General features: G+C 48.2%; 1 protein-coding gene and 1 non-coding gene across 4 annotated transcripts; one reads left to right on the top strand and one right to left on the bottom strand.

The window, feature by feature from the left end:
• LOC108923277 (peptidase inhibitor 16) lies at window positions 1–13,015 on the top strand. 3 transcript variants are annotated; one of them, XM_018733940.2, is made up of 5 exons: window positions 1–391; window positions 6,495–6,713; window positions 7,518–7,627; window positions 11,462–11,496; window positions 11,947–13,015. In XM_018733940.2, exons 1-5 carry the CDS (start codon window positions 242–244, stop codon window positions 12,168–12,170), a joined length of 738 nt encoding a protein of 245 aa, XP_018589456.1. In that variant the 5' UTR covers window positions 1–241; the 3' UTR covers window positions 12,171–13,015. The 3 variants fall into 3 exon arrangements, with proteins under 3 accessions (XP_018589456.1, XP_018589457.1, XP_018589455.1); XM_018733939.2 differs by having other exon boundaries at window positions 14–391; window positions 11,462–11,550; XM_018733941.2 differs by lacking the exon at window positions 11,462–11,496 and having other exon boundaries at window positions 7–391; window positions 11,947–12,101.
• Window positions 9,665–9,736, bottom strand: trnap-ugg (transfer RNA proline (anticodon UGG)). The gene has a single exon. It is a non-coding gene; the product is annotated as a tRNA-Pro (tRNA).
• Window positions 13,016–14,184: the final 1,169 nt, after the last annotated feature.

Here is a 14,184-nt window from a genome sequence, read left to right as displayed (position 1 = left end):
GGGGTGTGTAGGAGTGTGGCGGAGGGTGAAGGAGTCCAGAGAGCTTTTCCGTATCTGGAACACATTAGACGTAGCTCTGAAGCTAACGCTGAACGTCCCCCTGCGAGAGCGGGGTGTGTCCAACCCCTGTCCACTCTCTGGACACGCTTAAAGGCTCCGCCAGGAGGAGTCTCAAAGTGTGCACACTCACACACGCTGTCACACACCTCAGGATCTGAACCGAACGGAGACGCCGAGAATCATGTCGTGGACGGCCGTGCTGTGGTGCCTGCTGGCGTTCTGGGTCACCGGGGGTCACCAGCTGACCGCGGAGAACAAGACCACCATTGTGGAGCTCCATAACCGCTTCCGGTCGCTGGTGGTGCCCAGCGCTGCAAATATGCGCCGAATGGTAAGAGCTTCACGCGTGAAAAGAAAGGCACATCGGTGTCTTCGCCGCGTCGGATGGGCTGAGACTCGTCCGCTGGGGGATGTTTCATGAGCCCTGGGAACATGAGCTCTTCAGGCAGGGTGTTAGATCTCCTCCTCCTGAGGGTCTGGTGCCGTGATGCCCGGTTTGGAGGGGAGGACTTCCTCCAGGACCACAGGTTCTTTGATTCATTTCATTCATGTCAGTGGGCACAAACAGCAGATGTAGCTCAGCGGGACAGTGTGTCCTTTGTGTGTATGAGGTCCTGGGTTTGATCCCCAACATGCGTATGGAGTTGCCTTTAAATGACCCAACATACAACAGGTTGCTGATGTGTATTCAGTGTCATCATTTGAGCTTCCTGTGAGAGTTGTGCTTTCATTTGATCCACTGTCCATCTTTATTTTCCATGGTGCCCCTTAACGTCTCTTCCAGCTCCACAGTCCAAGTGGGGTCCATGTCCCTCCTGTCCTGCTTTTTCAGTGTCCACCTTCTCCACCCATACGGTGTCACACTGGAGATTCCGCTGGCCGAACGACACTTGCCTTTGTTCCTGCGGAAGCATGAATGCATCCGAGGACCTTTTCCACATCTTTCCAGCTGAGCAAGTGCTCATCTTTCCGACTGCTGGATTCCTTTCTGTTGATTATTGATTATTGATCCTAAGAGGTAGAATGACAATGAGTCGTATGTCTTGACCATCTACACTAGAGCTACCTGCTGTTCCAGTCGTCATGATGTCATTGTCCTTCACATTTGACTGTAGTCTCGTTTTTCAATCTCCATCTTGACTGACGTTAGCGTGATGTCCTTCTCATAGCCACATTGTATTGATAATGGTATTGACAATGGTATTGATGATCCTCCCACCTGTTCTGAATCCATCTTTCTGCTTTCCTAGTCCAACGTCTCTCATAATGCCCTCAGGTACCAGTTGGAAAGGTTAAGAGAAGGTGTGCAGCCTCGTCCTTCAGCTTTGCCAAGACATGAGAAATACCCAAAATACTGTTTCAGTCCTTTGTAGAGCTGTGCCTGTTACAGGCTGGTCTCCGTTCTCCTGCTCATTATTCTGACATGACGAAATTCCAGGCATAGAGTTTCGCAACATGACTGGCGGGACTTTGGACTGAGTCTGAGCTCGCTTGACGGGGCTGCGGAGCCCCTGCTCTTTCTCTGACACGAGGCGATGTCTTGTTCGAGGCCTCGAAAGGATTTAAAGAAAATAAACGCAAGGAACTCGGCTGTGTCTTTTGTAGCCTTTCATAACATTTGAAAGGAATGTTTTCATTGTTCGCAGAAAATTTGGGACACAAGCATACCAAGCATGTGAAGACGCTCTGTGGGAGGCTCAGTTACCGCACGGGGGGCCAGTATTGACTGACTCAAATACCAGTGCACCGCACGCCTGGGTGCATCTGCATTACAATGAATTTTTTCGTCATTTTCCGGAAAACCGACAACTGGAAAGGGTTGGGAGCGCAATACAAGAGGGAAATGAAGCCACTGTTATCGTTATTTCAGGTAGTCATGGCAACGGAGCTGTCTGAAGCAGTTATCAGTCACACTCACTGGCCATGAAAACAATTGTGGTCTGCGTGCCTCAGAGGATTTCAGCAACACATCCAAATCCAAGGGCATAACATCTTGGCAGGGACTGTGGAAGTGAGAAATATTAGCAGTAGTTCCTCGAGGAGGAGTTACGCACACCGTGTGAAATCGCTTGTCTCAAGCCGGGTCGTGGCAAACCGGAGCCTAACCCAGCAACACAGGGCACAAGGCTGGAGGGGGGAGGGGACACACCCCGGACAGGACGCCAGTCCGCCGTAGGGTACCCCAGACCCACCGCACGGCGGGACCTGGCCAAGCCTGCTGCACCACCACGCCTCCCAGGAGGAGTTACTCGCTGCACAAATACTGGGCAGGGAAAATGAGCTCTGGTGGAGTGCTGGGGAACAGGTCCTCCTCTTGTTGATAGCACTGTCCTCACAGTGGCTTGAAGTGAACTCAAAGCAAAGGAGCCCTTTTTCAGCCTTCCCTGGTGCAGCGGTATCCCGCAGTTGGAAATGTCCCGTCCATGACTGCTGACTGACCTCGCTGTAGGCTGTGTCCTGCAGTACACCAATTGGACGTGTTCGCAAGTGATGACTGTACTTCACTGCGTCAAGGTTTTCGGTGTACTTCATATGAACATGAGATGCTGATGGGTCTATTTACACCATCTTGGCTTCTGAGCCGTTTGAGGGAATCATAGCTCCTGGACTTGGTCTACTAAAAGCCCATTAGGATGCTGTGAAGGAAGTGTTAGGTTGAGTAGGGGATGAGGAGGGACAGCACAGCAGCTCTTGTAAGATCATGATGGTTGTGGGTCATTCTCATATTCTGCCTTCGGGGCTCCGATTAGCTCGTTGAGGGTGGTAAGAGTCAGAAATGTAACCTGTGGAATCTCACCTGTGTGCAGGACACGCATTGCACATCTGTCCTCCTGAAGGACCTTCACGTGTTTCAGTGACTGAAATCCATCAGAAGGTGTCAGGTATTGTTTAGTGTGGCTCTGGCTGTTTCCATGGTAACTGTGAACATGGCAGTCTTTTCGACACCTGTCCTGCATAAGCTTCTTCTCTTCATCTCATCTATCTACATTCACTTTCTATTTGTTCACTTACTAACACCTCTTCTTCAAAGCAACTTGGACTTTGGTTAATCACAAGGATCTTCCTGTTTTTACCGTATCACTTCAGGGTCCGTCTCTTGATCAATAATACTGGAGCAGGAGGTGAGGTTCAAGCGCAGGTCTTTTGGACCTCTGACCAATAAACTACCTTCTTACCCTGTTTAACGTTAATCAGAGAACCTCTTCTGAATGCAGGGGGGTGACAGAAATCAGGGTTCTGCATTGCTCTACATTTGGTATGGGAGTGACAGCAGGTGACACACGACACTATATGAGTGAACTGGAGCTCTGGCACAGCGACTCGGCTCCAAGGACGGTATGTATGGTATCTCCAACATTCCAACGGCCTGAATTAGCAGCCAAGAAAGCCTTACCTCGCAGAATCTGCAGGGTCAGGTATCATGACCACCTAACGAAGTCAGCAGTCGGACAGAAAGCCCTGGGAGTTCAGCTGAGCTGGAAACAATGAAAGAACCTGGTTCTTTTGGTTCATATGGTGGAAAGAAACAAACTAACTGCACTTAAGAATCAATCACACGTCTGCATCTAAGCGTCTCTTTCTGCTGATGTAATGAACACATTGTATTTTCTATGAGATGTTCATCACTTCGGAGAAAAGTGTCTGATAAATGAATACATGTACATGTAAGAACCTGCGTTCTGATCAGTCTGAGGATCAACGAAGGAATTTTCATGTTGAGTGAACCGTAGAGCTCTGCGCTCACGGACTTTACTATCACTCTGAGGGTCCAACATTTCAATGCCCGTGTTCCCTCAGGTGCGATAAGCGCATATCACATTCCAACTCGTGCCGCTTAAGTAGCCCTGAAAATGGACTTGTTACAGCTTGTGGGGAAAATTCCAATTGGTTCTGGGCCCATCTCGAACACTGTGGTAGTGTGTATGGACTGGTTTGAGGAAGGCGAAGGCTGTGTGACACATTCTGCAACTAGAGAATCTAATCATAGTGGTGACAAGCAGAGGATGGAAAGGCAAACACATGAGTACACTGGCGATATCGTGGCGTACCAGAGCGGCCCCGAGAGAGTCGGCGCACCGAGTGTATACCTGAGCACAATCCGCACAACTGCACGTCACACTCCTTTCTCTGGCACGATACAAGTCAAGCTGTAATACCTGATAAATGACACGTAGATCCGTGTTTAAGTGACTCATTTGTGGACGAAGACTAATATTGAAGTCAATTTTTATCACCTTCCCTCTACGGACTGTGTGAGAGTGTCACTCCGATGAGTCAAAGTACCATTTGTGAGGCAACGAAACCAAAGGTGACAAAGTCGGGATATGATTGATACCTGTTATTTGGGCGTTAATACCTGTGCGTTTCAGGATCCTTCTTTTGTGTTTGTGCAGTTTGTGTTGATGCTGCTTGGACCTTTACCTGACTGTGTTCATGGTTAGAATACATTTCCTCCAGTTTAATCCCTGCCATTTTCGGACCTTGACTTTGGGCCGAGATTTATCGCAATCAGGTGTTTACCAATCGCAGAAAGCAGGTGTGTTGTGTGAGCTTTCAGTCACAGGATCCTCACTGAAATGCTCTAAATCTTACCTCTCAGGTGACTCTTACCAGGTGGCTTGGCACAGGTGCCTCTCTCTCCCTCCAGCTCTGTGGGCAGGTGTTCCACAGGGCACAGTACGTGGCCCTTCGCTCGTTTCTGTTTACACCACTTCCCTTGGCTCCGCCGTTCCCTCTCACTGGTTCTCTTATCACTGCTACGCCAGCAATACACAGTTCCTCCCTTCTCCTCCCACCGCTGACACACACATAACCTCGTGATGGGTATCACGTCTTTCTGACATTGCTGCCTTGGTGAATGATCGTCATTCAGTCTTAGACTCAAATTCAGTGCCTCCCTCAAACAACTCACTTGAGTCTCTGCTTCTCCCAGAACATTGAGCTCATGGCCACATCTTGCAGACACCTCCTCTTCAATGCTTGTACAATACCCCCGTTCGTCACATCTCACTCTACTCAGCTCATGGTCCAGGCCATGGTGATTCTCCACCTGGACCATTGCATCTGTCTGCTTTACCAGCTTCTGCTATCAAGCCTCTCCAGCTAATCCAAAATGCTGTAACACAAGTTGTGTTTGAGCCGACAAAGCATTCTCTCCTCGCTGTCCCCCTCCATTGGCTTCTTGTAGCTCCCTCCGTCAAGTTCAACACTTTTGTTACGGCCTACAGAAAAGTCAAAGGATCCTCACCCTGATACCAACAGGACCTGGTCACTCGCTACAGCCCAGCAAGAGCACCACGCTCCTCCACCTCTAACCGCTTGGTGCTCCCACTCACCAGGGGCTCAAAATCAAATGTCTTGGTTTTGTCCCCAATCTGGTGGAACGACCTCCTGTGTCACTCAGAGCTGCTGAATCCTTCACCCATTAAAGAGGGGTCTTGAACCCATATCTTTGAGAGCCACTTTTCTCCTGATCTCCTGACAGCTCCATAAATGAGTCCAACACCACCTGCTATGATTATCTTTCTATTTGCTATGTGAAAGTCACTTCTGTAGGAGCTACTGGAGGGATGTGAACCGGCAACATGGTGAAATCAGACACACAAGCTCTGCTTCAGTAATCCAGTATCTGTATCTAAATGTCTTTATCTGTGGTGATTGGCTCTTTACTCTGTGTTGTACATCACTTTGGAGGAAAGTGGTGCAAAACGCAATAATTTAAACATGAATAACTGTGTTGACTTTGTCAGCTTGTCAAACTAGTCACCTGCTGTATGAGCTGAGTCAAAGTCTCCCTCTTGTGGAAAAGCAGCTTCACCACAGTGAAGGAAGAGGAAATTCTCCAACCGTCTTCTGATTCATCTTAAATTATGGGCTGCAGTAATTCTTCCTCTTGTATATTCCTTAATTAAATAATTATTTTTAGACACAGCGAGTGGGATCTGTGCCATTCTGTGTATATCATTAGTCGCATGGGCAGAATTTTAAAGTGACAATTTTCATTCCGCTCAGATGCACCTCTACTAATACTCTTTGGCATGTGACAGGCAGAAGCAAAGAAAGCCCCTGCAATGTGGTAAATGAGGCAGCTGTATTTACACGTATGACTCGTCCCAAGCATCAGATTTTCACCCTGTAGTGTAGTAACGTCGAAAGTGTGCCGCTGTGACAAATGCCGGAACATTTCCTCATAGCTGTGATGCAGTAAAACTAATACAGTGCTGCGCGTCAGAAGTTACTCCAGCAATTCGTTGGTTGATTGAAACTCCCTAAGATCGGTACTTTTGGCACTTTTACTACAGTACTTTCTGTGTAGTGTAATATCCAGCGGAATGTACTGTATGTCAGAACTGTGAGATCAGTAAAGAGCTCTGAGAGCAGCTGATGGTGAAGCAGGTACAGACATGACCCTTTCCCTCACCTCTGAATCGCAGCACTGGAACGAGTCCCTCGCAGCCATAGCGGTGGCCTACAGCACCAAATGCGTGTGGGATCACAACCCAGAGCTGGTGGACATAGGAGAGAACCTGTTCATCACCAACGGACGCCTCAATGTCAGCAACGCTGTGACCGACTGGTATGAGGAGCACCTGGACTACACCTACAAGAACAACCATTGCCAAGAAGACAAGATGTGTGGACACTACACACAGGTGTGTGCAGAACAACGCAATTGGGGGGAGGGGGCAGGAGAGTGACACACCACATGTGACACTTTAAACTACGGTACGATGACCGCGCTCCCATTCTCCTGCTGCATCAAGAGGCAGACCCGCTGACCTTTGCTGCAGCAGGGGCAACAGGGGGCGTAGTGCTTCGAGCCACCACCCATGGATGTAAAGGTCCCAGGCTTGAATCCCAACTGGGGCAGTACCCCAGGTTACTCCAGTAAAAATCATTCTGTCGTTTACAGTAAACGGATAAATAAGTGCTTTGGAGAAATGCATCATCTGGCTGAGTAAATGTAAATATTAGCGATATCAATATTGGTATCGAACAGCCTCTTGTCAGAACTAAAACAAGAGTTATTCTTCACGTCACGATTTGTTCATAAGATTCCCTGCGCAGATGTGCCCAAATCCTGTCCATGGAAATAAACCAGTCTGATATTTACTACTCAGCTGATAACTTTTTTTTTACAAAGCGCTTAATTTTATTACTAACCTTGGTTTAGTTTACACCTTTTTCTGGGGCAACTTACCGTGTTACATTGGACAGCCTGCTGCAGCGAACAGGGTAAATACCCTTGACAAAGGTAGAAAGTAGAACCTTCTGTTAAGTACAAAGCACTATTTCTAATACTTTATAATTAACAGAGAGCACTACTTCCAATACTTTAAGAGAAAATATTATATTATTTATTTAATTATATAATTAGGGCTGTTGTGTTAGAATTTGTGCTGTTGTGATGATGACCCACTGCTTGGCGACTGATTTCGAAGTGATACCTGTCCCAGGTGGTGTGGGCGGACTCGTATGCCGTCGGCTGTGCGTCTCACCTGTGTGCCAAGATGACGGGTCTTCAGTTCGAGAACGCCAACCTGTTCATCTGTAACTACTATCCACCGTAAGTGTCACTCTTCAGAAAAGCACCTTTCTGCACGCTGCTCGCTCGAGCGCCACGGCCCAATTCTGCACGCTGTAGGAGCAGATCGGAGGTTCCCAGTTTGCTGGTTTTCATCTCTTCCTCTTGTGGGTGCATTTTGGCTCAGCTCATGTGTATCTCGCACACACACATACACAGACACACCTTATATTACCCTCATGTTCACAGTTCATATGTTCATCAGATACATCAAGTACAGTACATTATGTTTTTAATTATATTTTTCTTAGTTTTGCAGTTAAATGGTAATTGAATTTTAGGGCTGCAACCAGTTCTCACAAGGTGATAATTGCTGTATTTTACCTGCTCTGCCCTGGACTGGCCTCCCGAGAGGGACTTGTGCATTGCTGCAGCTATCTGTGTACACGTCATAACTTTTCAAGACATACAGGTGGAAGAAGGAAAACAGTGCAGTTGCACGGTAGCTTTTTTCTCTGTGCATGAACTACGAGTGCAAGAAGAGAATAGGAGATGAGGGACTATAGCACACAGCCACCAAGGCGGAGTGCGGTCGGCAGAATTCGAACGCATACGAGGAGACGTCTATCAATTTCGAATCCATTGCCTTAACCACTCAGTCACAGCTACTCGCCCTGCTTTGGCTCCCACGGGCTCCCCTCCTCCTCCTCGCAATCCCACCCGGTTAACGTTCTTGGTCAGCCAGCCCGCTTTGAAGAACACCTCCGGCAAAGGGAACTGGCGGGACACGTTCAAGACCTCCGCGCTTCTACGGATCTTTCTGCAATTCCCCAAAACGTTTTCTTGTGGGGAGGTCGCGAGCCGAGGTGCGGAAAGAGCAGCTTCTGCTCCTGGTGGCTTTCGTCAACGTGAGAAGAAATGCGGCAAATTTTAGCAGGCTGCCGGGTGACAAAGAGAAAAAGTTGCACTTCATCCGGTTGTTCGAAGGGCTCTGGTAGAAAAGTACATCATTTGGAAATCAAGCTGTCTACTTGCTTAACGTGGGACTTAAACCCACAATCATAGGATTAAGAGTCGCATGCAGTACCGACTAAGCTAGCCAGGTACATGCACCCCACCTCTGCCAAGGTTTAAACAGTTAGGTGAGCTAGACGGATAAACCACAGTGCCATTCCAGTAATGCCTCTGCCTGAGTGCCTACTGCTGGTAGCAGATGGCTTCATGATTTTGATTCTGGCCCATGTGCAAAACTGGTGGCAGCTGTAGGGCTCGTCAACAATTTGAACCCAGGACCTCTCGCACCCAAAGCAATACTCATGCCCCTAGACGAACAAGCCCTTTCTTCTACAGTGTTACATGATGCGGTTCGGCCCTTAGAAAACACATACCACTTTCCCCTCAGTGGACTGATCCATGCCGAGCTGGGGATCCAAGATGCCGTTTACCAACATTATCATTATTACTTGTTACACATTGGCTTACAAATTGTTACTTTCTAGAATGCCCAGGAGGGGTGGGCAACCACTGGCCTGTAGACCCCCCGAGGGTTTTTTCTCCCTCAGCCTTCAGTTGGGAGTTTTTGTTCCTTTCCCCGGTAGCCAGCAGGTATACTTATAGCTCTATAATAAGTTCTTCATTATAGTAGCCATTAGTCGACTGTCTTCATCGTTTGTATCTGTTTTTCTTGCTTTATGCCTTTGTTAAAGTGCTCTGTGTCACTGCGTGAGAAGAGCGCTCTATAGAAATAAATTGAATTGAATTGGGCCATTTGGTGACACAGAAAGAGCAGTCGCAAACCTTCAGCAATGGCTCCTTCATTCGATTAACAGCCTTCTGTCTGATCTTAAAGTGGCAGCACAACAAGGGTACTCAAACGTGTTATTACGCAAATTCCAACATCCAGCCAGGACAGGATTGTTCTTCTTTCCCTCTTTGGATGGTGAGGTACTTGCTGAAAACGCACAGGTTCTGGCAATGACCTGACAGGTAGAGGCATTCCCTCATTTGGAAAATGAGAGTAGGCAAGTCCTCATCCAACACATGAAGGCAGAAGGGGCAACGCTATGCCAGTAGGCCACAGGGCTCGTCCGGGATTTGAACCCAGGACCTCTCGCACCCAAAATGAAAATCATACCCCTAGACCAACAAGCCACGGAGGGGCAATCTCTATTTTGATCTTTTGGCCCTGAGGTTCATTTCCTGAAGTCAACAGGGTCACAAGCATAACCACACATTCCTTCATTTACTGGGTCAAGCCAGTAGAAGGCTGCCACCCTCCTACATGTTTTTTTCCTTCCGACTGGAGCAGGAGCAGCGCACCTGACTCCCGATCAGAGGGTGACATCACAGCTCTTTTCGCTATCCTCCAAAGAGCATCGTTGGAGTAGGGTAGGCCCTGGAGCAGCAGCTTGTACTAGCTTTAGAGAACATCAGGAAGAGCTCCACAAACCTTGGGAGGTCAGTGGCAACACAGACAAGAAATCCTTGCTGCGTACCAGTCTTGCAGAAAGCCCTCCTGCTGCAGACCAGGGGTAAGACAGGTGTGCTCTGGTAAACACACAGTCAGTGCAGGACTAGAACGCACAACCCTGAGGTTAGGGGTCTTACACCCTACCCACCAAGTTAGTCAATCTAGAGCAAGAAAAATTAGGAAGCAGCACACACTGAAATTGAGCATGTCATCTTTCTGCCTACCCTCAGTCATTATGCTTACTTACCTTTCTGACTGCAGCTTGTGCTTCCCAGGTCAATTTTGCAGAAACTACACACACTTTCTGAAACCACTTGTCCCATACAGGGTCATGGGGAGCCAGAGCCCAACCTGGCAGCACAGGGCATAAGGCTAGAGGGGGAGGGGACACACTGAGGACGGGACACCGCTCCTCTGCAAGACACCCCAAGCAGGACTCAAACCCCAGACCCAGCAGAGAGCAGGACCCGGTCTAACCCACTGCACCCCTGTTCCACCACATGCCCCTTTACAGGAACCAGCAGTTCTAAAATCCTAACACTCCCTTACAGCATTTACTGGATAGAGATTGTTTCTTTCCCGCACAAGGCAGCTATCACAAAAGAGTGAGAGTGCCTCGAACAACACTTTGCGGCAAAAAGGAACTTTGCGTAAGGGAAATACCATGCCTTACCGTCTCACCTCAGCAGCACCACAGCGGCTACTCACGGGGGTGACCCACGGAGTGCTCGCCAAAGGGCTTTCACCTGCTCCGTGATCGACCCGAGTTGGTATGCCCAACCCTAGCCAGCCTGGTGCTCCCAGGCTGCCCGGGGGCACCATGTTGATAGCAACTGTGCTAGTTTGCGTCAACATCAGGAGGAGTTTAATGAACTTTGTGAATACAGAGTTGACACAGACGAGAGAACCTTGCTTCACGCAGGTTTCAAAGAGAGCCCACCTGACACTGAGCGGCAGTAAGGCTTGTACCAGCAAATCCACACTCACCCAACATGGGGCTTGAATCCATGATGCTAAAATGAAGAGACCCATGCTTTTCCTACTGAACTAGCTAAGCTTGCTCTTCACTGCTGTGCTGAGGTTGAAGCACTTAGGTGAAGATAAACCATGATCCTGGTGAAGCTGTACCAACTCTGGCCAAACCAGTGATGCCTCTGCCTAAGCACCAAGTACTGGTAGCAAAACGCTTTGCAGTATCTGCTTTGAGAGCTCCAGTACTTCTTACCTTCTTCCTGTGCAGGTCAGCAGGATTACCTGGATTAATGCATGGACTAACCTCTCATACTTTCCCTCTTGTAGGTACAAGACAAGAGCTTCTGTTGTCCAGGTGTGTGAATCTCTGAGCTGTGGGAAGTCACTGGTGCAACTGATGGCTCAATGGCCACTTCTCTGTTTTGTGCTTCTAGGGGCAATTTCAAAGGAAAACTGCCCTACACCAGTGGTGAGCCATGTTACCTCTGTCCAGCAGGCATGTCGTGCAAAGACAAACTTTGTGGTAAGATGGTTATGCCTTTCCAAAGTCAGTGGGTCACAAACAGGATCTCAGGTTGAGCCTCAGGTGTCGAATGAAGCATCATCTTCACCGCACTTCTCAACTGAAACATAAAAATTCCAAGTATTTGCCCAGATGATGTCCAATTCTGCTGTGATGAATTGACATTTTCCAATGATCCACACAAATCAGAGCAAAGTCTGGCACCTGTCAAGGACATAACGGGGACACACCTTGCCTGGACAGCAAAGCTAGTGTGTCCAATACATGCAGTGCACCATCAATGTAGTTGATGTACACATTTTTGATTGGCAGGGTGCTGAGGGGCTGGAGTCAGAGGTTTACATAGTCCCTTATCCTTTGTGTTGCCACCCACCTCTTCTGACTTGTTTCTTGCAGCAACCGCAGAGAAGCTGATCTCCACCAGCCAGCCCACATCCTCCCCCAGGTCTACCACCCAGAGCCCAGCCACGGAGAATAAGAGCACCCCGTCATCTTCAAAAGAGACGATGCCCTGGACCACCTCACTGCCACGACTTAACTACACTGGTGGAGCCTGTGCAGTAACTGAGGGGTCCCTGACTCTCCTGTCCAGTGTTTTGTTGCTTCTTCTCACAATGTGATTGCACCTCTTGCTGCACCACCTCCAAGACTCAGCTTGGAAATGTGTTCATTTGTGCTACACAAACTGGATCAAAAAGTGACCACAGTCATAGGATCTTCATTTTTAAGTAACAGCTCTTCCAACCCTAATACTGTGTGACATAATTCATATAAATAGGAGTTTGTGTCGGTTTCGATGACACCACACATGCTCACAGTGACACTGCATGTGATTCTGATGACATCACATGCAATTCTGATGATGCAATGCACTGTTTTGATGATGTCAGACACATTCCACTGATGTCATGAGCACTTGTGGTGGTCTCATATCACCGAAAGCTCAACTTCCTTGGAAAATCACGATGTGATTCCAGCTCTTTCGAGTCATGTGCAGCACAGGGAGTCCTGTGCGTCTGATCTTCCTGCATGTAGAAACTCAGATGGGCAGTGAGCGCGGGCCTTTAGGGGAAGAACCAAGAAGGTCCCAGTAGATTTTTCAACTGTGACTGGAACCCTGGATCTCCTGCAGCGCTGTGCTCGATTCAGCAAAGCCACTGTGTGTACATTATATTCTGTGTGGGGGAAAAAAAAATCAGTCTTTCCTGTCAAGGACTTGAGGAAGCCTGTTGCCATGACAACAGCAAAGCTGTATTGCTGACATAACCGTGTCAATATAAGAACGATAGTTATTTTATCGGTGACTTTTCTATTTCGTAAACAGGGTTCTAGAAAATTCATTAATAGACTCTGTCTTGTCCATTCTGTTACTGAGTGAAATTAAAGACCATTTTATTCATTTGCTGCATCTGTCTGTACTGCAGTCTGAAGTGTCAGTTCATTAAATGCAGTGCATGGGCCAGATTATATTTAGTGCTGTGTTTCATTGCGTTTGAATATGTCATTTAGACATCAGTGTAAATATGTGAGGGGGTGCAGTGGTACAGGGGGTTGGACCACAGTCCTGCTGTCTGGTGGGTCTGGGATTCAAGTCCTGCTTGGGGTGCCTTGCGATGGACTGGCGTCCCGTCCTGGGTGTGTCCCCTCCCCTTCCGGCCTTACGCCCTGTGTTACCGGGTTGGCTCCAGTTCCCCGTATGGGACAAGCGGTTCTGAAAATGTGTGTGTGTAAATATGTGTCTTAAAGCTATGTCTTTTGCTGAGATCTACATCGCTTTTGACAAAAGCGTCTGCTAAATGAATAAATGTAAAAGTAAATGTAAATGTAAAGGCCTGCGCTGATTTCTCAAAGAAAGGGGATGTCATGTAACCATAACCGTGTTTGTTTCTTGGTCTTTATGTGCGCATTTTATTGGCAGACTGTGCGTCCAGGCCATTTATGCTCTGGACCTCAATATTGACCATGTGACCGAAGCTTGCTGCCAGGCTGCAGGTGTGAGTGCGGAGCTCTGAGGACACGGAGTGCTGACGGCAGCCTGGCTCAGCAAGTGACACATTGAGTGCAATGGGAGTCCAAGAAGGGCACAGCAGCAGCCTGCAGGACAACCGGGACATCCATGCCAAGTGCTACTTGTTCTCCACATCGTTTTTCCTGCTGTATTTGAAGGCTGACATCGCTTCCTGACCCAGCTCCACGTGTTCTCTTGCCTTCAGCTCACAGCCACGTTTCATTCTGGGCTAAAATTGGTAAACATGAAAAAACAGAACAGTGTTAACCTTTTGGGTGTCAGGACCCTTGGTTATGGTTTAACCGTCTCCACTGCTTCGTCATAGATAGAGTATATTGAGATGCCTCAAGGTAAAAGATAACCTTGTACCCCAATCCCGAGAAGTGGCCAATGAACATTTTTAAAGAGCAGTACCACAACTGATCGCGGGATGGCGCTCTAGGGTTGAATACCCGGCACACACACACACATTGCAATGAAATGTGGGGAGTGGATGGAGCAAAACAGGCCAAGCAAAAATTAACCAACGTGAGCTAACAGACTTCACAGGCAGTTACCAGGAAACGGAGTCCATCTGATGAGCAGAAGGACGGATAATGCAACGCAGGCTGAGGGATTCAGCCCAG

This window comes from Scleropages formosus, chromosome 2 (assembly GCF_900964775.1).
Source record: "Scleropages formosus chromosome 2, fSclFor1.1, whole genome shotgun sequence".
In the NCBI taxonomy this organism is placed as follows: Eukaryota; Metazoa; Chordata; class Actinopteri; order Osteoglossiformes; family Osteoglossidae; genus Scleropages; species Scleropages formosus.
Note: the sequence above shows the minus strand (reverse complement) of the source record. Positions and strands in the feature narration are given on the sequence as shown.

Bases quoted from the DNA above. Each gene is read 5' to 3' on its own strand.
- LOC108923277 (XM_018733939.2), top strand. From the start codon at position 242: ATGTCGTGGACGGCCGTGCTGTGGTGCCTGCTGGCGTTCTGGGTCACC. The intron at 392-6,494 runs GTAAGAGCTTCA...TCTGAATCGCAG, and splicing joins CTGCAAATATGCGCCGAATG to CACTGGAACGAGTCCCTCGC. The intron at 11,551-11,946 runs GTAAGATGGTTA...TGTTTCTTGCAG, and splicing joins GTGCAAAGACAAACTTTGTG to CAACCGCAGAGAAGCTGATC.